At 38.9% G+C, this 23,796-nt stretch overlaps 2 protein-coding genes across 7 annotated transcripts in view; both read left to right on the top strand.

Annotated features, from left to right (window-relative positions):
- creb3l2 (cAMP responsive element binding protein 3-like 2) overlaps nucleotides 1-12,226 on the top strand; it is a 30,489-nt gene extending 18,263 nt beyond the window's left edge. Inside the window, exons 2-12 of one of the 2 annotated variants that reach the window (XM_058624826.1) lie at nucleotides 2,321-2,567; nucleotides 2,707-2,981; nucleotides 3,070-3,148; nucleotides 3,552-3,748; nucleotides 3,846-3,992; nucleotides 4,491-4,549; nucleotides 4,940-5,008; nucleotides 7,591-7,690; nucleotides 7,854-7,983; nucleotides 9,399-9,633; nucleotides 10,621-12,226. In XM_058624826.1, the coding sequence (XP_058480809.1) occupies nucleotides 2,321-2,567; nucleotides 2,707-2,981; nucleotides 3,070-3,148; nucleotides 3,552-3,748; nucleotides 3,846-3,992; nucleotides 4,491-4,549; nucleotides 4,940-5,008; nucleotides 7,591-7,690; nucleotides 7,854-7,983; nucleotides 9,399-9,633; nucleotides 10,621-10,696 (1,614 nt within the window). In that variant the 3' untranslated portion in view covers nucleotides 10,697-12,226. Of the gene's footprint in view, nucleotides 1-2,320; nucleotides 2,568-2,703; nucleotides 2,982-3,069; nucleotides 3,149-3,551; nucleotides 3,749-3,845; nucleotides 3,993-4,490; nucleotides 4,550-4,939; nucleotides 5,009-7,590; nucleotides 7,691-7,853; nucleotides 7,984-9,398; nucleotides 9,634-10,620 lie in introns of both variants that reach the window. The other variant, XM_058624825.1, reaches the window with a different exon arrangement.
- A 3,836-nt stretch (nucleotides 12,227-16,062) lies between these two features.
- The window catches only part of dgki (diacylglycerol kinase, iota), a 52,265-nt gene continuing 44,531 nt past the window's right edge, over nucleotides 16,063-23,796 (top strand). For all 5 annotated transcript variants that reach the window (XM_058624811.1, XM_058624813.1, XM_058624810.1 and 2 more), the window contains exon 1: nucleotides 16,063-16,514. In XM_058624811.1, the coding sequence (XP_058480794.1) occupies nucleotides 16,282-16,514 (233 nt within the window). In that variant the 5' untranslated portion in view covers nucleotides 16,063-16,281. The remainder of the gene's footprint in view (nucleotides 16,515-23,796) is intronic.

Here is a 23,796-nt window from a genome sequence, read left to right as displayed (position 1 = left end):
TGTGTGTGTGTGTGTGTAATTGAAGCCACATGTTTGGCGTCCATCGTTCCCTCTTCCTCCATCTTAATATCACTCTCACTTTCTCATCTCTTCTTCTCCTTCTTGTCGTCTTTTGTTTGTTTGTGTAACTAAACTATAGAATTTCTGCCCTCCATCTCCTCCTCGTCCTCCTCCTCCTCCTCTTCTTTTGTCTTTATCCTCGACAAACTCCTCCACATGTGTGTAATCGCTGGCCGAGCACCAGACTCGGCCGAGCATGTCTCGCATTTCCATTGGACACACTGAGGGTTTTCTTCTCTCTGCCCGGCAGCTTGATGCAAAGTTACATCAGAAATTCTCTCACATGCCACTGCTGCAGTTCAACTGAGGACAAAGAGCTGGAAACACACATTTAACTAACGTAATAACTGTGTGTTTAAGACATCTGTAATTCACTTTCTACAAGTCCAAATTACAAACGTTGACACCAATGTGACTTTTCTGGGTCAAAAGACGTCTCTTTTCCCATTCAATATACATTTTAATTCATGTCAGAGTTAACTCGACCATAACCTATGAAAATTAGACTCTTTTTTTTTTATTTTAAAGTGATTTTCCACTCATATAAACATACATTTATTCAGTTTCTGCCACCCTTGGACCTGGAGATTTGCACAAAATGCTGAGAGATGAAAGAGTTGAACCACAGGTTTCATGTTAGGTGATCCAGCTGTGTTTACTACACACACACACACACACACTTAGAAACAACCTACTACAACCTAAACAAAGACTTATCCCTAGCCTTAATCATAACCAGTTAATGTCTAACCCTTACCGTAAATTCAAATCTTAACCCTAAACTTAACCAGTAGGACCAGGTTTTGGTCTCCTTGAGGACTACTGGTCCTGACAAGGTCAGTGTTTATGTCCTAAAGATGTGACAAGAAGAAAGCACACTTCCATGACTCCAAAGGACATTACATTGACGTACACTGACTTCCTGGAGACTTACCTTAACCATAACTACTACTGTCCCACCCTAAATGTAATAATTAAGTCCCCACAATGTGAGATTCAGGTCCCCACAACATGATTAATGCCTGGAACACACACGCAACTATTCTTCTCAGGACTAAAAAAGGCCTTAAACTTAAACATGTTCATCAGAAAATGAGGTTCTGCCTCATTAGGACCAGGTTTTATTCCAGAAAATGCTAAATATACATGTATATATATATATATATATATATATATATAAGTATACACAAAGACAGACCGACAGAAGGAGGAAGTGTGTCAGTGTGTTATCACCACCATGTCTTCGCTTCACTTCACAGCTTCCTTTTTGTTCGTCGCAGTCACAACACTTGAACGTTTGTCGACAGAAAAATCACAGGGAAGAATGAATTATAATAATATAGAAAGAAGAAGGAAGAATGTGGTGAAGACAGGGTGGTGGCGGCGGTGGAGAGATGGGGGGATGAAAGAGGACATTTAAGGGCTTTGTCTGTTGAGTCCTGCATGTGTTTCATAAATGTCTCACCTCACTGAGAATCACTCAGACAAACACTGATTAAGTGGGGGACGTCTGTCCTCAGAGAGAGACACAGTGTTTCCCACAGCAGGAAAGTTGAGGGGGTGCAACTGAAAAGAATTTAAATTTTACAGCTTCTAATTAGTCTGGATGACACTCAGCTGCCACTTTATTAGGTACAAAGTATTTCCCTAACGTTTTTAACCCAATTTTTAATAATGTTTTAACATCTAAAATCACATTGAACGGGTAAACAAATCATTCCCTTTATTTAAAACGTATGGAAATGATGTCACACTCAAATTGACTTCCAGTTTAAGTCCAGTTAAAACGTTAGCATGATAGCTAGGTTCGCTAGCTAGCAAGCTACTGTCGTCCAATTAAACTCCAGTTTAACTGATAAAACACGTAATTCGGTATTTTATTCATAAAATCACTGAAGCAACAGTGTTAGTGTTGTGTGTGTAGGACTAAAATGAAATGAAATTTGACACAAAAAGAGTAAAAAAACGACACCTTTGTGCTAGCAGTAGCCATCTTGAATCATAAACAAGGTGTAAACCTGAAATTACAACATCAGGGGGTGCTCTTATTGAAATATTTTACTCATAACAGTTAAATTATGAACTATCTACAACAATAATTGATTTATTTCATGTTTATTTAAAGGCGACAGCTCTCTTTAGCTGTTCATAACAGTGTGGTAACTTGATTTTCTCTGTCTCCTCCAGCACGTGGCTTCATCTTTGATGGAATTAATCTGATGATATCTGTGTTATTGTTTTTTTTTCCTCCCGTGTGCAGCATTTCTCCGAGCTCCTCGATGACCTCTCCCAGGACGCTCTGCTGGGTCAGCTGCTCAGCGACCCCTTCCTGTCCGGCGTGAGGGACGGCGTGGAGGCCATGGAGGGCGAGGAGGACGGAGACGACCTGTCCCCGTCCTCCCCTCTGCCCCCTCACATCACGGCCGAGCACAGCTACTCGCTGTGCGGCGACAGCCGACCACAGTCGCCCCTGTCGCACCTGACCGGAGAACACGGCAGTGAAGCAGGTGAGTCAGAAACATCACATAAAAAATATCATAAAACAAACACTCAAATAAGTCCCTGAAAACAAAATATATATGATTAATAAGAAGAACGTTCAGATGAAGATGTAGAGTGACGTCCATGTTGTCTTTCCTGCAGCAGAGTCTGACGGCGAGTGGCCGATGGAGCAGGACGACACCATCGACAGCCTCCTGTGTGAGACTCCCTCACTGCTCCCCAGCCTCGCTCTCTCTCTGGCCTCACACAACAGGCCCCAAGCAGCCAAAGTCGCAACTGTGGCCCCTGCTGCTGCTGCTCCTCCTGCTCCTCCTGCTGTTGCACCTGCAGCTGCTGCTGCTGTTCCTCCTCCTGCTGCTCCTCCTGCTGCTGCTCAGAGCATCGTCAGCAGCAGCAACAACCAGAGCAAAGGCATAAAGGTGAGACACTAGACACTCGAAACAAAGAAAACTGGACATTATTTTACCATTTATGACCTAATTTCTCGTCTTTCTCGTGTTCATGCAGATTAAAGAGGAGAATCTCATCCCTCAGATTAAACTGGAGCCACATGAAGTCGATCAGTTCCTCAATTTTTCGCCCAAAGGTCAGAAAAATGCCTTTTGTTTTTTTTGTTCTCAATGAAGCTCTGAGGCCCCCTGCTGGCCACTGGCTCACACTGCAGACTCACAGTAGACATTAAATCCAGGGTCCTCAAACTCAAAATGACCCTGGGGGTCAATGACCTTCTAGTCTGGTCAGGAGGGGGCGGGTCAAGTGGAAGACATTCAACAGTGGGAAAATTAAAAAAAACTGTTCAGTTGTACAGGTCTTACAATAATTATGTCTTGATGTTGCAATAAAGATATTCATTATGCGATTGCACACTATTTCAAAATAAAGTGTTTGTTTTTTGTCTAAACTATATTATAGTCTGAAATGATGAAAAACAGACAGAAATAAACGTTTAATCCAAAATGAAATGTGTTGTTTTCTGTGTGTGTTTTCAGGTCTGGAGTCTCTGCAGATGCCTCCCACTCCTCCCAGTTCCCACGGCAGCGACTCGGAGGGCAGCCAGAGTCCCGTCCACGCCCCGCTCACTCTCTCATGCCCCACCTCCCCCACCAGCCCTTCTCCTTCCCAGAAGGTGGCGCCGCGCTCCGGCTCCTCCTCCCTGTCCAACTCCCCTCTGCTCACCGCTCCCCATGTGAGTGTTGACCCCGGTATCTGACATCCGAGGTGAACTCGTTCATCCCTTGTGAATGAATCATTTATGTTTTTTGTTTATTGATTTGTTTGTGTAGAAGCTGCAGGGTTCTGGACCGCTGATTCTCACCGAGGAGGAGCGCCGCACGCTGGTGGCCGAGGGTTACCCCGTCCCCACCAAACTGCCGCTCACCAAAGCCGAGGAGAAGGCGCTGAAGAAGATCCGCAGGAAAATCAAGAACAAGGTGAAAAGAACCTTCCCGACGTCCAGATTTTCCTTTTCATTTGTTGAAAGAAAACAGTGGACAGAAAATTAGCTTTTTTAGTCAGATATTTAAAAACCGCGACTTGGAATTTTGACAAAGCTGTTCACGGACACAAACGAACGTCTTCTTCACACATGAATGAGGAAAATTGGTAGAGATTGAAACAGAAAACTTGAAAACAACAGTGTGGACGCTGACTCAGCACAATAATAATGACATTTCACATTCTCAACATCGTCATTAAAATGTAACGTATAGTCATAAATATGATAAATTCACCCTTTACTTTTTACTTTTTTGTTATTATGTTGTTGATATATTTTCCAGGTTGTTTTTTCCTCCACCTGTTTTATGTGTTTTCAGTTTTAGGAAAATAGACTCTTAAATTCGAATATTAATCTCAGCAGCAGCTCCAAATATCACTATTTGTTTGTCAAATTTGACTTCTTTTTCTAATTATGTTCTTTCTTGGCTCAGATTTCAGCTCAGGAGAGTCGCAGGAAGAAGAAAGAGTACATGGACACTCTGGAGAAGAAGTGAGTTTACACACACACTTCAATTCAGCAATTTCTCAGTTTTATTTCCTGTAAATAATTTTTTTTCTGTTTGTTTGTTTGTTTCTTATTGTGTTTATTTATTTGTAATTGTACGAGTAACGTACCAATTTCTCGTCCTGTCGTGTCAAGGGTCAAACTCACATTATACACATTTATATCACATAAAATAGAGTTTTACAGGCAATTAATAATGTACATGTGTTCAAAAAATGTGTTAAAATATTATTTAGTAATAAATAATTGTGTTATTATTTTTGGAAATTATTACAGCCTATTAAAAAGTCATTATTTAGTCGCGAAAGTTAAATTATGACTTACTTTTACACTGTGTGGAGAAACTGACCCTGCAGTTCTTCTGTCTGACCACAGGGTGGAGAACTGCTCCAACGAAAACGGCGAACTGCGCATGAAAGTGGAATCTCTGGAGAGCACAAACAAGTAAGAATGATGCAGTCACAGTTTACTCACAGTATTCAATACTTTTTAAAATTGATTTGATAACATTTCAGATGTATATTGGTGTTATTATTGGTGTTTCACTTTCTTCCAACGTGTCATATGTGCTGTAAAGATGATAATCTGTGCACAAATACATAAACAATGCGTTTGTTTCTTGGAAAATAAACATTATTTGTCTTGATTTAAAGCAGAAAAAAAACCCATGAGACATCACTAAACACTATTAAGTGTCTTTGCTGTGTGATTTATTTTGTTGCCCTCATGTTGCTCATATTTTCGCCGGTAATCACATTACACTGCTGTTGTTGATCACGCTGCAGCTTTGACAACCGATTCTCGTGACCTTGAAGGGCTTTTGGTGCATCGTTCACACGTTGTTCAGTTTGTCCACTGATAGGTTTCGGTTCCCTCTTCTTGTGCCGCGACTGTGAAGTCATTTGTTTTTATTACACCTGGTGCAGCTGAGAGCAGCAGCGCGGCAACAGACGCAGACTGGATTTTGTTATTTGCAAATGTGGATGAATTCGCGTCTCTCTGCTCACATCTGTTCGGCCACAATCCTGCACGCATGAATAGCCATGAGGCTATTTTCATGTAAAACACTCAAGTGTGTGTCTCTGTGTGTGTGTGTGTTTATTAGCGCTGAGCATTTCATTGTTTTCAAATTAAATTTAAATTTGACACTCTGCAGTTAGCAAATCATAATGGTAGCAATGTAAGGGTTCTATTTTTAACTGTTCTATATGCTAATTAATTTTTTTTCAGGAACAATCTTAATATTCCCATTTGAGCATTAATGGTTAACCATTAACCTTTAATAAAATAGTCCTACACTGTCTTTTAACCACTAATGATATACCTAGCAGCTAAAGCTAGAATTAGCTAGCTATAGTTAACCACTAACATAGTTTACCACAAATATAATTAACCACTTATATAGCTAGTAGCCAAAGCTAGCTATAGTTAACCACTAATATAGTTAACCACTTATGATATAGTTAGTAGCCAAAGCTAGCTATAGTTAATCACTAACCACTTATATACAATTATACCACTAATATAGTTAACCACTTGTGATTCAGCTAGCAGCCAAAGCTAGGCATAGTTAACCACGAACCAACTATACAATATACCAATACTGTACCAGTAATATAATTAACCACTAATTCAATAGGTAGTTGCTAAAGCTAGCTATAGTTAAGCACTAATATAGTTAACCACTTATGATATAGTTAGTAGCCAAAGCAAGCTATAGTTAATCACTAACCACTTATATACAATTATACCACTAATATAGTTAACCACTTGTGATTCAGCTAGCAGCCAAAGCTAGGCATAGTTAACCACGAACCAACTATACAATATACCAATACTGTACCAGTAATATAATTAACCACTAATTCAATAGGTAGTTGCTAAAGCTAGCTATAGTTAACCACTTATATACAAATATACCACTAATATACCTTAGTTAACCATTAACGCTGTAGCTAGTAGCTCAAAGCTAGTAACCACTTGCCACTTAATTAAGACACCACTACTGTATCAATACAGTTAATCTCTAATGCTAGAGCTAGAAACTAAAAACTAACAACGGTTATAGTTTTAGCTAACTTAGTAGCTAATATTTTGGATTATTTGTTGATTCATCATGGGTTTTCTTTAGTTGTGAGTAGTTAAAAGTCCAAATCAGATTCCATGTAAGTTAACTGGAAGTTGAAATGAACTGTTTTGGAAGCTTATGTGGAGGATAAAGCCATAGAAGTTTAACTTTAAAGGTAGGATCAGGGGCAAAAGAATTTGTTTGTTTATGAGCGTCTTCATAATGTTAGAGAAATGAGTGTGTGTGTGTGTGTTTGTATTTATATTCTTGGGACAACAAAATGTGAAAATGCCCTTTTTTTAACTTGGTTTTAAGGTTAGGGTGAGGGTAAGGCACTGAGTTGTGATGGTTGAGGTTAGGGTAAGGGGCTAGGGAATGCATTATATCTATGATGTGTCTTCACGAAGATATGAAAACAAGTTTATTTGTGTGTATTAAACCCACTTAGTGCCAGTTTGGCTGACTTGACTAGAACCACAGCTGTTTCTGGTCTTCTTTGCACTTAGGGGTTAAAGTGTCTTTGGCTCGAGTGCTGCTGTCGAAAAGTTAAATGAAGCGGTTATGTGTAAGTGTGTGTGTGTGCTGCACCTGCACTCTCTCTCTCTCTAATGAAGCGAACGGCAGAACAAATCTGAACAAACGCTGAATAAGAGACATTAACACTGAACGAACAGACACCACATAATTAGCTTTTTCTTTTTTTTTTTTACAAAAAACTTTAATAACATGTTATTGGATCGTGTGTGTATATATAAAAGCGCTGTAACCAATACTATTATTTTCATAATAGACTTGTTGTTTGGCTCATAAAATAAAAAAAAAAAACCTCAGTCAATTATTAACATTTGGTTTTATTATTCTGATTGAAAAAGCTAAAAATGGAACTTGTTTTTAGTCAATTATCAAAATATTTCCCTGTGTGTATTAAATTATGTGTGCGTGTGTGTGTGTTGTGCAGGTCTCTGCTGCAGCAGTTGCAGTCTCTTCAGGCGTTGGTGGCAGGAAAAGTCCACAAGTCCTGCAGAGTGGCAGGAACCCAGACGTCATCGTGCTTAATGGTACTTTATTCTGTGTGTGTGTGTGTGTGTGTGTGTGTGTGTTAACATTTGCCCCCATTATTTATCTGCACATTAGCAGCTCAGAGTGTGGACTTTGTGTGTGACTCATCATTTATTATACCCTGTCTTTTTTCCCCCCTCTGTTCTCCACCTTCACCTGTAGGTGGTGGTGTTGTGCTTTGCGCTGTTTCTGGGCAGTTTTTATCCCTCCAGTCTGAGTCCGTGCTCCACACTCACTGAAACGGGCCTCGCGTCCAAACAGCTGTCTGTCAAAGAGTCATACACAGCGACAGGTACACAGACACACACATTTATACACACACTTATAATATACATAATAAATAATACATTTACCTGGGTTTTGGGTAATCGATTACCAAGTTAATTATCAAGTATTTTGATAATTGATTCATCAATTCGAGTGTTTTTTACAACAACTAAAGGGAGTTCTCTGGTTTTCCAGCTTCTTAAATGGGATTTTTTTAAAGAACAAATCATTAAAACTGAATAGTTTTAGTTTGTGGACAAAAACAAGACATTGGAGAACATCATAATTCAACCTTTTTCAACATTTTATAGACCAAAAAAGTACTGGGTTAATACAGATTAATCGATTATGAAAATAGTTAGTTGCAGCCCTAATTGTGATATTATGCCTTGTATATTGCGATATCATTTTCAGCATATTACTTAAATAACTTTATCTTAAAAATACTTAATCATTTTAGAGTGATTGCGGTGATTATAAATAGAGGTTTATCATCTGCATAGACAAGAACAATAATGATAAAAAAAATGAGTGTCAATAATTCTTTCTTGAAGCTGTATGGGGCAGCAGAGAATAAGCTTTACTAAATTAATTATCTTAAGTGACAAAACACTGTATACTACATCTACTTTTTTTAATGTTGCTCATCTTCTAGCATTTTCCTGTCATTCACAACAACTAAAGCATGAAACTAAAATACACTGAAACAAGGTTATGTTCGTAGACGTGTTCACAGTCAGTCTCTTGTGTCAAGTAAGAAGTTTCGAGCAGATCGGTCAATGTACGGCAAAGTTACAGGACACTTCCTGTTTTGTGGGCAAACGGTCGAAATTTGCCAAAATTCCGATGGTTGTTGTGGCCACGCCCTTTTGAATTTTGTATTCCTGTTGATTTGAGGCCATGGTCACAATGGACTTTTTTGTTCGTCTTTTTCTGTTCGTGACACGTCTCCACCAATTTTCAGGAAATTTGGCACAACTTGGTTTCAGCTTTGTCCTACCTACCGGGTTTCACCTTCAAATTTTTGCCACTTCTAATTTCTGTGCCAATTTATGCCCATTTTCACTTAGTGCCTAAAATTTGGGTCAATATCTTGAAACTGACACTGATATTCATATGAATTTACACGTTTATTTCCATAAATCTGGCAGGCAAAGAGTGACGCTTTATAGCAAAACACGCACACAATTAGAGTCGCCTTTAATATGGTCCTGCTGTTTCCTTTGTTATGACTCATCAGTTCCCAGCAGTAAAACTGTGGACGTCCATTATAACATTGACAATAATCAGATTCCACCTACGGAGCTGCAATTATGGCCACAGAGATTGATTAGAGGGGCTGACCTTTCCTTATATCCTCTACACACACACACCGACATTGTTATGAAGCCTTTTATTTGAAATAAAAATCCACGTTTCTCTTAATTTTTCTTCTCTCAGTGAAGTCGAGAAACCTCCTTTCCACCTTCGAGGATGAGCAGCCACACCTGCTCGGTCTCGGCGGCGAATATCCCGACCAGTGGGAGGACACGCCCGCCGTCGTCATGGCGGCGTGGCGTCACTCGGAGCAACAGAAGCTGGGGGCGGAGCCAGACAGGGTGGAGACACACCCACCTTTCCGGAGTAAAAGCAATCACACGCAAACGCCAGAGAACCTGCTTCTCGACCTGCACAGGTACACTTTCAATTGAATGAATACACATTCAAATAACTTTATTAACACGTTCAGATTCCAAACAAAGGAGACTGTTTAGGGGAATATGTAAATAGGTAAAATCGTAAAAACACTATTGCTAGGTAACATCGATGCAACTAATCTGTTAGATAACTTTAACTTATTTTTAACTTAACTCAATAAATGGTGTAAGTCAATTATTCTAAAGTCGTTAGCGTTAACTTTTCTTCCACTAAGCCTTTAAATTTTACCCTTTTTTGGAAAACATTCGCAAAAACATCACAACTTGTAAACATTCAGAAAATCTTTGATCACAATTTTAGAATCTTGTAAACACGGCACCACACTGTTACGTAGCTCATTAGCTACTATCAGACAGACGACAGCTAATGCTAGCCTGAACTACATTAACTTGTTGTTCACTAAACATTTAAATTTCACTTTTTTTAAAAAAACATTTGCAAAAACATCACAATTTAAAAGAAATTCTCCTATCACAATTTTTAAATCTTGTAAACATGGCACCACACTCTTACATAGCTCATTAGCTACTATCAGACAGACGACAGCTTATGCTAGCCTGAACTACATTAACTTGTTGTTCACTAAACATTTAAATTTCACTTTTTTTTTAAAAAACATTTGCAAAAACATCACAATTTTTAAATCTTGTGAACACGGCACCACACTGTTACGTAGCTCATTAGCTACTATCAGACAGACGACAGCTAATGCTAGCCTGAACTACATTAACTTTTTGTTCACTAAACATTTAAATTTCACTTTTTTTTAAAAAAACCTTTGCAAAAACATCACAATTTAAAAGACATTCTCCTATCACAATTTTTAAATCTTGTAAACACGGCACCACACTGTTACGTAGCTCATTAGCTACTGTCAGACAGACGACAGCTAATGCTAGCCTGAACTACATTAACTTGTCGTTCACTACACGTTTGAAAACCACCGTTTTTTGTCTTCTGTCAGGTCTGTGGACCCGTGGACGAACCAGAGCAGCAGTAAAGTGATAGAGCTGGAGAGGACGGTCAACGAAACCTCGTGAGGTTTGACATCAACGTCCCCCTCAACCCCTCCCACCTCCTTCCTCCTCCTAATTTGGAGCATGGTTCAGTGTCCTGGACAAACCCTCGTCCTCCTTGTCCTCCTACAGTTTGTTTAAGATCATCACATACACTGTAACAATAATAATAATAATTATAATAATGATAATAGGATAAAGAATATGAGGGAGAAAAAGCACTGGTTGCTTTTATGTCTGAAGTAAAAGTTGCACTGACTCTCGTCTTTAGTCGTATTTGACCCGGCGTGAAAAAAGAAACACTGCTTCAAAGAATTGGCGTTCATTCCGATGCAAAGTGTCTTAAAATATGAAAAGTGAGGCTTTTTACAGGACACTGACGACGACCTCTGTATTTATAGATTCTCTTTTTGTAGTTTGTGCGTCTTTTAATATTAAATATTTTCTAATTCTGTTCCAGTAATGCGTATATTACATTTTGATACTTTTGTTTTGTGTACATACTGTTTTTATTTTTTTTATTTTTATTATCGTGCTCATATTTGTTCCCGCGCTCGTTTAGAAAAGTTCCCTGAAAATGAATATTTGATGTTGTTTAAAAAGGGAAAGAATGAGAGAAAAGTGTTACGATGCAGGAGACGATCAAATATCATTTCACGTACGCGCCGACGCGCCTGTAAACATCCACGTGTGTCGAGCGTTTACTCTGAAACTGTTGATTTTTTTTGATTATTTATTACAAAAAAACACGCTCAGATTTGATGTGTTAGGACTCCATCTTGTGAGATTTTATCTCTGGAATGATAAATAAGGAAATTAGGGGACAATATATTAGTTTATTTATGTAAATTTGGTTTTTAGCTAAAAAATATGCATTTGACTGATAATCATTACAAAATTGTTAGGTAAAAAAATTGCGAATTAGTAGAAAACTGTTATATATTCCTCACAAAATTGTGTCAGACATTTCCGATGTTTTATTGTCGCAATTGTCCACTCGGCGCCTCCGACGCTATCGCGAAACATTATCACACGACGTCATTGTTGCCTTCTTCTAAGCATGGCTGCAGGCCAACCTGTGCTCACGCTGCCCTCTGCTGGACAACTTTGTCTGAACTGAATGATGGATGACGAGTCGGCGGTCAAAAAAGTCGCCATAATTGTTACAAAATTGCGAGAAATTTTCATCATTATGTAAAAAATGCCGATTATCGCTCCCTACGCGTTATTTCGCGTCAAATTTTTTCGATGTCTTGGTGTCGCGATCGTCCGCCTAGTATCCTTCATCATCACCAAAAATCAACATCATGTTTCACTATTGTCTGCTTTTCATGATGACGTTCTCACAGCGCCCTCTGCTGGACGACTTTGTAATTACTTAACTACTACTACTGTTTCGCTTCTAGTCCGCGCTCAAATTAGACGAGTTTTTTAAGGTTGTCCGATTTGTCGTCTCGATAATCAATGACTCGTCGACCGTTAAAAGAAGTCGTAGTTGTAATAATTGTTCCAAAATTGTAGAAAAAAAAGGAAAAGAAATATTAGGGCGGACCAATGCTGGGCATCAGGGCGGACCAATGCTGTCTCACAGCGCCCTCTGCTGGCCGACTCTGTTTTCCGATTGTCGTTTCAATAATCGAGGACTCGTCGACCGTCAGAGAAGTCGTCAGTTGTGATGATTGTTTACAAAAGTTGATTATTAGCGACCAGAATCACCGAATGATTGGGGAATTTATTTTCAAAAAAAAAGTGCGTTGGAACCACAGATTTCACTTCCTTTGGCCTTTAATCCTATCTTTGCACACTTTCACTCACTTTGTATGATTTTCTTCTTTCTTTCTTTTTTTTTTATTAAAGCAATTACCAAAAAAAATATGATTTCTTTACAGAAATTATAAAAAAATAAATACATATATATATATTTTTTTGTAAATATGAGTTGTTCATAAATAAGAGAGTGTGACTGTGTCTGTTGTCTGTGTTGGACGTTTGACTTCTGGGATTTTGAGAGGCTTAAATGTTTATTTTAACGTGTGTTTGTTATGAAACCAAAACAGACTCCAGAGGCAGTTTAGTTTTCACTCTCTGCACACGTCGAGTTCTTATATTTTTATTGTATAAAGTAAAGTTATTGTTGTCGGAGTGGCAAAATTCTCCTCCTGCGGTCGACTCGATTGGAGTTTCCTCGTAGTCTGTCTTAGTCTGTACAGCAAGAGACACTTCTATTATCTGCTCTCTGTTAGTGATGTCTGAAACAGTCGCAGTGGAGTATTTTGTTTTGTTTCCGTGTCCCGGCCTGACTTTGGCTTCCTGTCACTCTTTTGCATTCAAGTAAATAAAGTATTTTCCGTAGTAAAAGCAGATCCACGGTCGCCTCCCGTCTCCTCTGTCCATGTTTGTGTCTCATTCTGTTTCCTGCGTCGAAATAATCTGTGATAATCTGATGATTACTAACCAAAATCACATGATAGGGGATCTTTTTTTAAAGCTTTGTTGTTGACATTTACCTTTGATCAGCTCCAGGTGTTATTAAATATCTGTACAACAGTTTGGGGGAGATTGTGAATGCCCTTTTAACATCCTAATCTGAAGTGCTAATCTTGATAATCTTCATCTGTAAACAAAGTAAAAACGCACGTGGATGCATATGATGAGTTACATAATATAAAATGTAGTATAAATACGTATATTACAAAATAAAATATAGTATTTTTAACTTTTAATCTGTACATACTTTTACCGTCCATTTGAATAGAAATGAATGATTAATTCAATCAGATTATTTAATTTAGTTCAGAAGTAAAAAGTACTAAAAACTATGACGATCATAAAATAATTCCTTGTTCTCTTCAAAGAATTTCTTTCTTATTCTGACAACTTCAAATTGAGTTAAAGTCAAACTGCATTAGAACGGCGGCGACTCTGCTCCTCACGGCAGCTTCATCTCCTCCATAAACGACAAGGATCTTAGTTCGGATAGATGAGCAGCAGAAACAGCAGCAGCAGCAGCAGCAGTAACAGAAACAGCAACAGCAACAGCAGCAGCAGCAGCAGCAGCAACAGAAACAGCAGCAGCAGCAACAGCAGCAGCATCAGAAACAGCAGAAACAACAGCAGCTCGTCCTCTGACAGTCCCTGACGATGAGCAGGTTCCTCATCGTCATGGTAACACAGGAAACAAAGTCACTTCGGTGATGATGCAAAAAACTAAATGTGTCTGAGTAACAGAGAAAGATTTATTTACTGTTTCTCAGCCAGAACAACCGTTAAAAATGAAATATAAGCTTATTTTTTATTTAAAAATCCCCAAAACATCAGACAGGAAGTAGCTGCACTTTGTCCATGCGTAGAAACAAAAAAACAGTTTCTTATCTGACTGGAAACAGACGTTTGTGAAGTTTGTCGATCCCTCTCAAAACAAAGTCCATAGAGAAATTCAACGATTTTAACATCACAGCAAACAGGAGTCATTGATCCTGAGTTCAAATGTGTTATGTCGGCGTTTGAAATCTAGTGTTCCGATTTTCCTCAGTGACACAAAGTGACCACACGAGGCAGCAGCAGCTCCAATGATTTTCTCTATGGACTTTGGTGCGGGAGAGTGACTCCGAAATATTTCGTTTCCCCTTAAATTTTTCCAATAAATTCAGTTTAATTGTCATTTCAGTGCTTTTTTTTCATCTGACCTCTGACCCCGAAATGTCATCACAGTGATAAACACAGGCCAAAAAACAACAACACTGCAGTGATGACATAATCTGTGAGAATCTGGACTCTAATGTCCATGCTGTGTGTGTGTGTGTGTGCTTGCTGGGATTATTTATGCTCAGTAGACGCAGTGAGTCCGGAGAGATGCTCCTCTGTGGAGGAAAACAAAAAAAAAAAACCAGGGCAGAGGTCAAACAGTTCTCCTGAGGTCAGCGACGATGACTTGATGAAGCCGAGGGCCGCATGCAACAAAGTGACGGCTGACAGGACAGACAGATGTGTGTGAGACGCACACACACACACACACACACGTAAATGAGAGAACATCACAACCATGACACATGTGACACATGCAGTGCACAACATATGGTGTGTGTGTGTGTGTGTGTGACAAGTGTTTGACAACGACATCCTGACAGCATGTGTGTGTGTGTGTGTTCACTCCGTCTCTGTCCTACTTTCACACTGATGATGCTGCAGAAATGACGAGTTTCCCATAATGCCCTGCTCATCCCCTGGGTTGGATGAATGAATGTATGGATGGGTGAATGTATGGGTGGATTGATGGATGGATGGATGGATGAATGTATGTATGGAGGTTTCACAGTTCATGTATCGTTTCACAGGAATTTAAACACATGACTTCCTGTCTGGTTTTTGAAAATAATAGACAGTCCTTTATTAGTGCCGAAGTGTGGGAATTTAGATGGATGGATGAATGAATGGATGGATGAATATATGCATGTATGTATATACTGTATGTATGGATGTATGAATGATGAATGTATGGATGGATGAATGTATGGATGGATGGCTGGCTCATTTGTGGTGATGTACACATCGTTAAGTGTTTATTGTCACCGCCTCCTTTGCAGCTTACACTTTTCACAATTCATGTGTCATTTGACGAGGATTTAAACACACGACTTCCTGTCTGGTTTTTGAAAATAAAAGCCTTTTAAAAAATAAGACAAACTAAGACAGTCCTTTATTAGTGCCACAGTGGGGGAATTTAGATTGCCACAGCAGCAAGATAAAGGTAATAAATAATAATACACATGCATTTCCACATATATGTAAGTATGATATAGAAAAAAATATTAGCAATACGACTTTAAAATGTATTTAAAGCAGCAACATATAATTAAAAGTCTAATTTATTGGATCACCTTTAAAATATGAGTTCACTGTTGTTTTATGTTTTTGCTTATAAATAAAACGATGCCTTAAGTAAACTAAATATGAGAAATACATGTTTTAAGATATAAATGACAGATTAATGACTTTTTAGGGAATTTAACCAGTGTTTTCAACGTGTGTTCATTATTAGGTTAAAAAGGGCCTCGCCTATAGTACATGTGGTAAGCATTATATTCTGGACCTTTAAATAATATTAAATAAAATATTAAATACACGCTTGCCATTTTATTCTACTGTCTAAGAACAAAATGTATATAAATATTAGGATTCCACCTCTCAAATAGATTATAATCATCTTATTTTGTCGTTTGAAAACGAATAATCGTCTACTTATTACAAATAGTGAGAAGCTATTTTGAGTTACTTCTGCAATTTCATTTCAAGGAAACGCCTGGCTTTTACTTTGAAGTTCTAAGTCGCCCGCTTCCGGTTTGACGTCAGTAACTTGACGTCGCTGGGGAATAGGAGCTCGTGAGTGCAGTTCGGCTTGTTGTCCAGGCGGCTGCGCGTGCCGCCGTACCTGGCAGCGGCAGCAGAAAGACGGTCAGCGGTCAAGAAATCACAACGGTCAAAAGCTCCGCGGAGTAATCCTCCTCCTCCTCCCCCGCATCCTCACAGTCACCCCCCGCCACCAGCATCACTGTCCCCGGGGGGACGAGCATAGAGAGACGGGGGTCCAGCGCCAAGAGGACCGAGCAAGCATGGACCCCCAAACCAAGGACCGCATCGGCAGCAGCCCGGCTGCGGGGGGCTTCAGCGGACGCCTGGCCTCCCTGGGAGCCGACGGCGGAGACTCGGAGTCCGGAGCCGGCTCGGAGGAAGCCACCGCGGGCAGCTGCAGCGACACGTTCAGTGGCAGTCTGCCCGACATGGAGCAGGAGAGTCTGGAGGAGAAACTGCGAGGACTGGCGTTCAGGAAGCAGACCTCGTACCGGTGAGTGGAGAGCGGGGATTCGGGGGAGGATGCTGGGGCAGGACCCGGACCTCTGGAGGATGTATTGGCCTGTTTATGTGCTTTTATTTAACGTAATTTTCACGTTTTTTTTAGGTTAAAACCTGTCAGACTTACGTGTCAGCTAGCTTAAGCGTATTTAAACACAAACACAGGACAGACTGAGTGAGGGAGGGAGATTTTTACTAAATGTTATTTTTAACACAAACTAAATTCTTTAATTTTATGATCCTGTGTTAGCTTTAGCTTGACCCGGCTAACGGAGTTATTAGTTGGTGTGAATGTGACATGATGTGGCAATTTTCACCTCTCAGTTTCCCTTTTTACCGAAGACATTCGCAATATTATTGCGATCATTTTAGAGTCCATTTTGACTAAAACAAAGTTATATTTAAGGTAAAAAAAAATTGTAATGCTAAACCGTAAAAATTGTGATACACGATATTATTACCTTACACTTGGTTATTTTAGAGTCATAAATGTCTCGACTCTAGCGGCATTTAGGTCATTAGTCATGCTTTTTATTCTTGAAACATTGACAATAATAATTGCGATTTGTGATATAATTGTGATAATCTTACCTTACATTTTTACGTTTCATCAACAGAAATGGGCAGAGCTTTCCATGTGTACTTTACCTCATTTGGGCCCCCCCAAAAAAATGTATGCTGATGAAGAAAATTGCGATTTACGATAATATTGTAATACATTTTACGTCACATTTTGGTTAGCAACAAATAACTTTTGTGTTTTTGATTTGTTAATGGAAACGGTCTTCTGTTTGTACTTTACTTCAGTTTAGGTCAGAAGTTAAATCTTTTGTAACTCTGACTGAGAACATTGCGATTCACGATATTATTGCGATAATTTTAACATCTGCTTTCAGCTCTATTGGCTCTAAAACTCACGGAAATCACATTTTTGTCAGAAACTAATAACGTTTCTTTTAACGTCAAAGTTGTTTTTATCGGTAAGCTTTCAGAAAATGTGGACAAATACTGACAAATGTACGCAAACAATTATATTGTGTTAGCATTAGCTAGACCTGGCTAACAACAACAGTAGTAGTTGTTGTTAACCAGTCGATGTTCGTCCCAATTTTCGTGTATTTTCTTACACAAACAGATGAACTCAATAAACTTTATTGACTTTAATGTGTAAAAAAAATCCATAATTTTTGGGGGCGTAGCTTTGAATGTGCACAAGCTCCCCCTTGTGGCACCTTGTAATAAATCCCTCAGTCAGTCACATGAAAAATTTACAAATTTACAAATTACAAATATTTTTTTTCGATTTATTTATAAAAATTCTCTCTTTTTTTATTTTACGTTGTCCCGTTCCCAGTGTTAGCTTTAGCTCGACATGGCTAACGGTGTTTTCGGTCTTGATCATAATGTTAGCAGCCTCAGCACGACACTGTCTCAGGCCTTGTCAGTGATGGGTCAAAACAATTGGACACACATCCATGAATGTGTGTGAGTGTGTGTGTCACCCTGTTGCGGTGGGGGAGGCAAGGGACGTCAGTATTGATTTGAGGTCTTTGTGTGTGTGTGTGTGTGTGTGTGTGTGAATGCCAGCAGCAGCTTGACACCCTGGTGTGACTGGCAGCTGCTGTTGATAGTGAAAACTGGCCAGAGAACACACACCACACACAGCAGTTTTATGTTGTTAGATGTCATGGTGAAGAATGTGTGGCATTCATCCATTCATCCGTCATGTTGCGGTCAAAAATCAATCACTCTAAATTGTTTGTGTCTCGTTGACTTTTCAAACAAACTGCCAACAATTTTTTGGTCATCATTTCATCGCTGTGAGCGTATGAATGAATACCTTATTTCAAACATCCATCCATCCATTCATCCATTCATCCATCCATCTTCTACCATTTCATCCTCCACATGAGGGCCAATCTCAGCTGACATAGGGCGAAAGACACAAAACACACACACACACACAATATTTTAATTTTTTTAGTAAACATTGGCCAGTTATTATTTTTGTTCGAAGAAATTTGAAAAATTTTACTTAAAGTCACTTAAAAGTAAAAAATGTTTCCATCCAAAAATAGCCGTTTCATGTATTTAATAATTTCATTTAAACATCATTTTTCATTAAAGATACTGGCTATAATCATACATACATGAAATATACAAATAAATATATATATTTATAAATAAAAAATCAGCATCATTTATCGGCCTTAAAAAAAACTGGTATCGGTCGACTTTTAAAATACACACTTAAATACGAGTAACACAAATTATTTATTGCATAGTGCATTATTGTCTGTTCTTAATGAAGCATTTCAGTGATTTTTTAAAAAGGTTTTTAAACTTTTTCAGACATTAAATTCAAATTTTTCCCGATATCTGACGAGTATCGGGCCGATATTGAGTGTATCATTTCTGAACTGCCGGTGGTTCACAGGCAAGCTTATAATAGTTGTTATTTAGTTTTTACCTTTTGCGTAGTCCTGTATTTAACGCTAGTTTTTATTTTCATTTCAGTTATTATTAAGTTATTATTATTAGCAAAAATCATCATTGATTATAACAACACATTTCTTGTGTCCTGTCATAATTATTTAATTAAGTAATTGATTAATAATCGATTAATCGTCGCAGTTTATCTGTGCATTCTTTTTATTTTTAAATCTTCTCTTGGTGGAATAGAATGTGGAAGGAAGCGACGTTATTACCGCGCTGAAAGGCCAAGAAGTGAATTTCCATATGTGGTGATATGAAAGAGCAGAGACATGATGCTGGACATCAAAGTGTGCGTGTGTGTGTGTGTGTTACTGTGTGTGTGTTTATGGCAGTGTGAAGGCACGTGAAACTTATCTGCCAGACATTCATCACACTTTGTGTGTCTCTGTGTGTGTGTGTGTGTGTTCCCAGAATACTGTCCATCCTTTTATCTATTTTTAGAAGTCTTACTCGTCTGCGTGTACGACTGTCCCTCCTCCTCCTCCTCCCGTGTGTGTGTGTGATTGTGTCATGACAACCCCCGTTAGTCAGCAGCGATGACAGTTTGCCCGTAAAGACGTTTACTCTTGGCTCCGGGAGCTGGAAGTTCTCGAACTAAAACCTGTTTTTAAGTTCTAATGAGCGACAATAACAGAATAAGTAATAAATCACTTTAGACACGGACACCGTCTCACGGTAAACCTGCGTATCCTTTGGTTTTTCTGGCTGGAAAGACGTAACTTTGCTCTCCTGCACCAAAGTCCATAGAGAAAATCGCTGTTTTTAGCTCACAGAAACACAGGAGCTGCTGCTCTGCTGCTGCCGTGTTTGATGTGTTTATGTCATGTCGGTGAATCTGAATTAAAGTTTTCAAACACAGAAGACACAAAATAACATGTTTTAATTTACTGATGGAGGCAAAGAATGGATCGACAACTCCTGTGTGCTGTGATGTAAAATCACTGATTTTCTCTGTGTGGGGACAGTCAGAGGTTATCAAAGTGACACAAACTTCAGTTTTCTGATTAAAACAAATGCTGTTTAACATTGAGATTAAGACTCTTAAAATGTATGTACATATATTTACAATGTAAATACTATGTATTGTGTATATAATAAAATATTCGGAGTGTCTAATATAAATGTTATAAAATGTGGATCGAAACATTCCAAAAGATAATTTTTTCAAATGTCTAATTTTGTCCACAAGCCAAAAATATTCACTTTTAATGACTTATGGACTATGGAGCTCGGGCCGCAACGATTAATGGATTATTAATGGAGGACTAAATTAATCAAACTTTGTGTGTTGTTCTTCTTTTTTAATAATTAAAACAAGCTCAGTGAACCTTAATCAGAACCTGAAACAAACAGTGACCCCCTTGACCCTCCACTCTGCCGGTGAAACACATGGCGTTTTTGGAGGAACCCGCGAGGTGGGGAAACACCCAAGAAACGAACGCTGGGTTTCATCATCGCTCGCATGTGGTGAGATTCTCACCACCGCAGGGACAGGATGTCTCAACGTTCCCTCGTCCCTCCACATTTTACAGCCCACATCACAAACGGCGGACAACATTACCTACCCTTAAGAGTGCCTTTAAAAAATGTACAAATTTGTTCCTAGCGGCAGAAAATGTCACCTTCCCAAAAACTGCTGCAAAAATATATATTAATATTTTTTGCCACTTTAAATGAGTCAGTCAACTACTTCAGCCTGAAATATACATATCAAATATTGATAAAAAAAACTTTAAGATTTTAACCCTTTAAAGGTCAGTATGTTTACACAACTCCATTGTTTTTTCGAAACCTTTCCATAAAATGCATTTGAACTAGGATTTGATAATAATTATTATTAGGCCCTGGGATGGGTCAATGATTGGCAGAAACATTGATTTTGATGCATTGTTATTTTTTTGCAGTGTCAGATTTTTAATAAAGAAAACTTATTAATTTGTTCCTAATGGCAGAAAATGTCACCTTCCCAAAAACTGCTAACTTTAAAAATGTTATATATTAATATTTATACTTTAAATGAGAATCTTTTAAAGCTACCTGAAATATACAGATCAAATATTAATAATATATATATTTTTTTAAATGTAACCCTTTAAAGGCCACTATGTTTACACAACTCCACTGTTTTCTCCTCTGTAAAATTTGAGCTATATTCATTGAACACAGCCAAAATGGCTTAACAATAAAAAACGGAATGGCAGGAAATGTCCTTAGGAACTCTTAAGGGTTACATTTATGAAGACAATACGCAGCAGACGTCAGGACGGGAGACAGACAAGTGGAAAGGCTGTGCCACCACCTGCAGGGCTAAACTGTGATCAAAGGCCTTTCATCATCTGACACTTTCCGAATAGAAAACTGGCTATTATTCCGCCTTCAATTCTGTACGAATACAAAGGGACAAACAGAGGGATGAAACAGATGGAGGGAGAGAGAGAGAGAAAAGAGAGGTTTTGTTAAATCCAGAAGTCAAAGGTACCGTCACGACTCGACATACATGGAAGAAAGTAAACAACATATTACTCACGTAGATTTAAAGACGGGAGTCTGAAAACTTTGCTCGAGTTCAAAGAGTTTCCTCGGGGGCGAAAGAGCGAGGCGTTTAAGGTCTGGAGCATATCTTTGACAACTAGAGCCTCAGCTGGTGCTTTTTGATGCTCAGCTCTGATGAATTTAAAAAGATACAAGCCCCTTATTAAAGCGCTCGTGCGTCTCCAATATCAATATCAACTCCTGTGCAGCATAAATATCAACCACACTCAGGAGGAGCGTGGCTTTGTCCTCTGTCAGTTTGTCCTTCGGTGTGAGCAGCAACGTCCTGTCCACGCGTCAATCTGAATTCACTGTGAGGGAAGAATCGACCCAATGATGACTCCACAAAATCCCTGTAATGTAAAACTGTAAAATAATATTTAATATCTCTGTCAAAACTCATCGGATTTGAATTTGAATTTGGTATGTGTCTGCAGGATTAGATGCTCTGCCAGAAGACTACATTTCATCAAGATCTGTTCCAGATTACGGATTAGGCGGCAATTTAAATGTAACTTGGTTCAGTCCCAAAGGTTGTCACGTTTATGTCGGACGGTAACATCTTTAAGCAGGCGTTTTGAACTTCTGTGAAGGTCTGAGCTCTGTGAGTGATCTTGTTCAGATTGTGTTTCCTCCAGGAAGTGATGACATATTGTAGTGAAGGTGTTGGGTAACTACGGTAGCATCATTCTTCTTCATTTTGTTTTTTTGATTTTTTGCTTAAAACCTGGCCGGTTCGTCCGTTCAAGTCTGCAGTAGAAAGTGGGGATTGGCATTTCAAACAAAAATGCTATTAAAATATTTGCATACTCTGGTGCATGAGAGCTAGTGGAAGTAATGCAGGGTTCACTGGGTGTTGAGCTCACAGGAGCAGCGAACGAGATGCATTCAAAGGGCTAAGCTCTGTTTTTTATAAATGCAATAATGGATGAAATTGTCTGTCTACCACTTGAGGGTCGCAGGGGTCGCTGGTGCCAATCCCAGCTGACCATACATAGCGCGCTGGACAAATGACCAATCACTGTCACACATATGGACAATTTAGTGTGTCCAGTTAACCTCTGCATTTTTTTGGACTGCGGGAGGAACCCGGAGAAAACTCACAAACCCGGGTCTGTTTTGCTGCAAGGCAACAGCACTAACCGCTATACGACCGTGTGTACCCTAACATTTGTCACAGCACCTGATCGCCTTTTTGTAATACTCTAATACTCATTATAGAGTAGAAACAACCCTGAAGTATTTTATTTTGAAGAGATATGGGTGATATGTTCAATTATGTGCCCATTAACTCACATTTTACAGAATAACCTTCATAATTTAACAATCACTACAGTGCTGTCTATTCTAAATTGTCTAATGAGGGTTTTTAAATGTGCTATGTGTATATCAAGCGTTCCCTGACTTACTTACCTACTTACCTTTTCTTTTTTCCTGCCCAAAGCATTAATCATGTTCCTCTAAACGTCCAGTCAACATAAATGAAATGCAGCATAACACACTGTATGTACAATAGTAAAGTATCTGGTGTCAGATTCCATACTGTACTTACCTTCAGGCTCTTTTGAAGGTGTTGCATTTGTTGACCCCGCGATTTGCATCCGTCGTTGCAAACGTCCTGACAGAAAAACTCCTGTAACGCCGCGCACGCTGCTTACAGTGTCTGTGTAACCAGGCGGTACATCATCGCGCAGAGTACAATAGCGTCGGGGGTTTTTAATCTCGAGGGAAATTAAATTTAAAAAGGGACCAACAAGAGACGCGCTCATTATACACAACAGGGGGACGACGCTCGGGCGCGTTTACTCCCTCGGAACAGACTCTGTGGAGTTTTCTAAAGAGAGAGCGCGTTAATCATATTTTTATTTTCTCTACGTTATTTCCCTCCAGAGATTTACTGTGTAGCAGCAGCAGCAGGAGGAGGAGGAGCATCCACTACAATTAGCAAACACAACAGTCACAGCTGATGTAGTGTATGGACGATAATTCAGTAACAGTTTAGGATGTGAATTTAAGAAAAAATTTTCATTACGACTCATTTAATAGTTTTCGTCTTTATTCGTCTGACATTTATCGTAACTGTCATTTATTGTCTGCCCACTTTTACTTATGTATGTTTTGATACAAAAACATGGACCAAAAAAAATTAAAGAACTAAAGGAAACGCAAATTGTGTATTTTGTGTTAACAGAAGAAATATATCTATCAGACATAATAGTTTTGACTGAGTATTGATTGAGTTTTGA

This window comes from Solea solea, chromosome 3, assembly GCF_958295425.1.
Source record: "Solea solea chromosome 3, fSolSol10.1, whole genome shotgun sequence".
Classification (NCBI taxonomy): domain Eukaryota; kingdom Metazoa; phylum Chordata; class Actinopteri; order Pleuronectiformes; family Soleidae; genus Solea; species Solea solea.
Note: the sequence above shows the minus strand (reverse complement) of the source record. Positions and strands in the feature narration are given on the sequence as shown.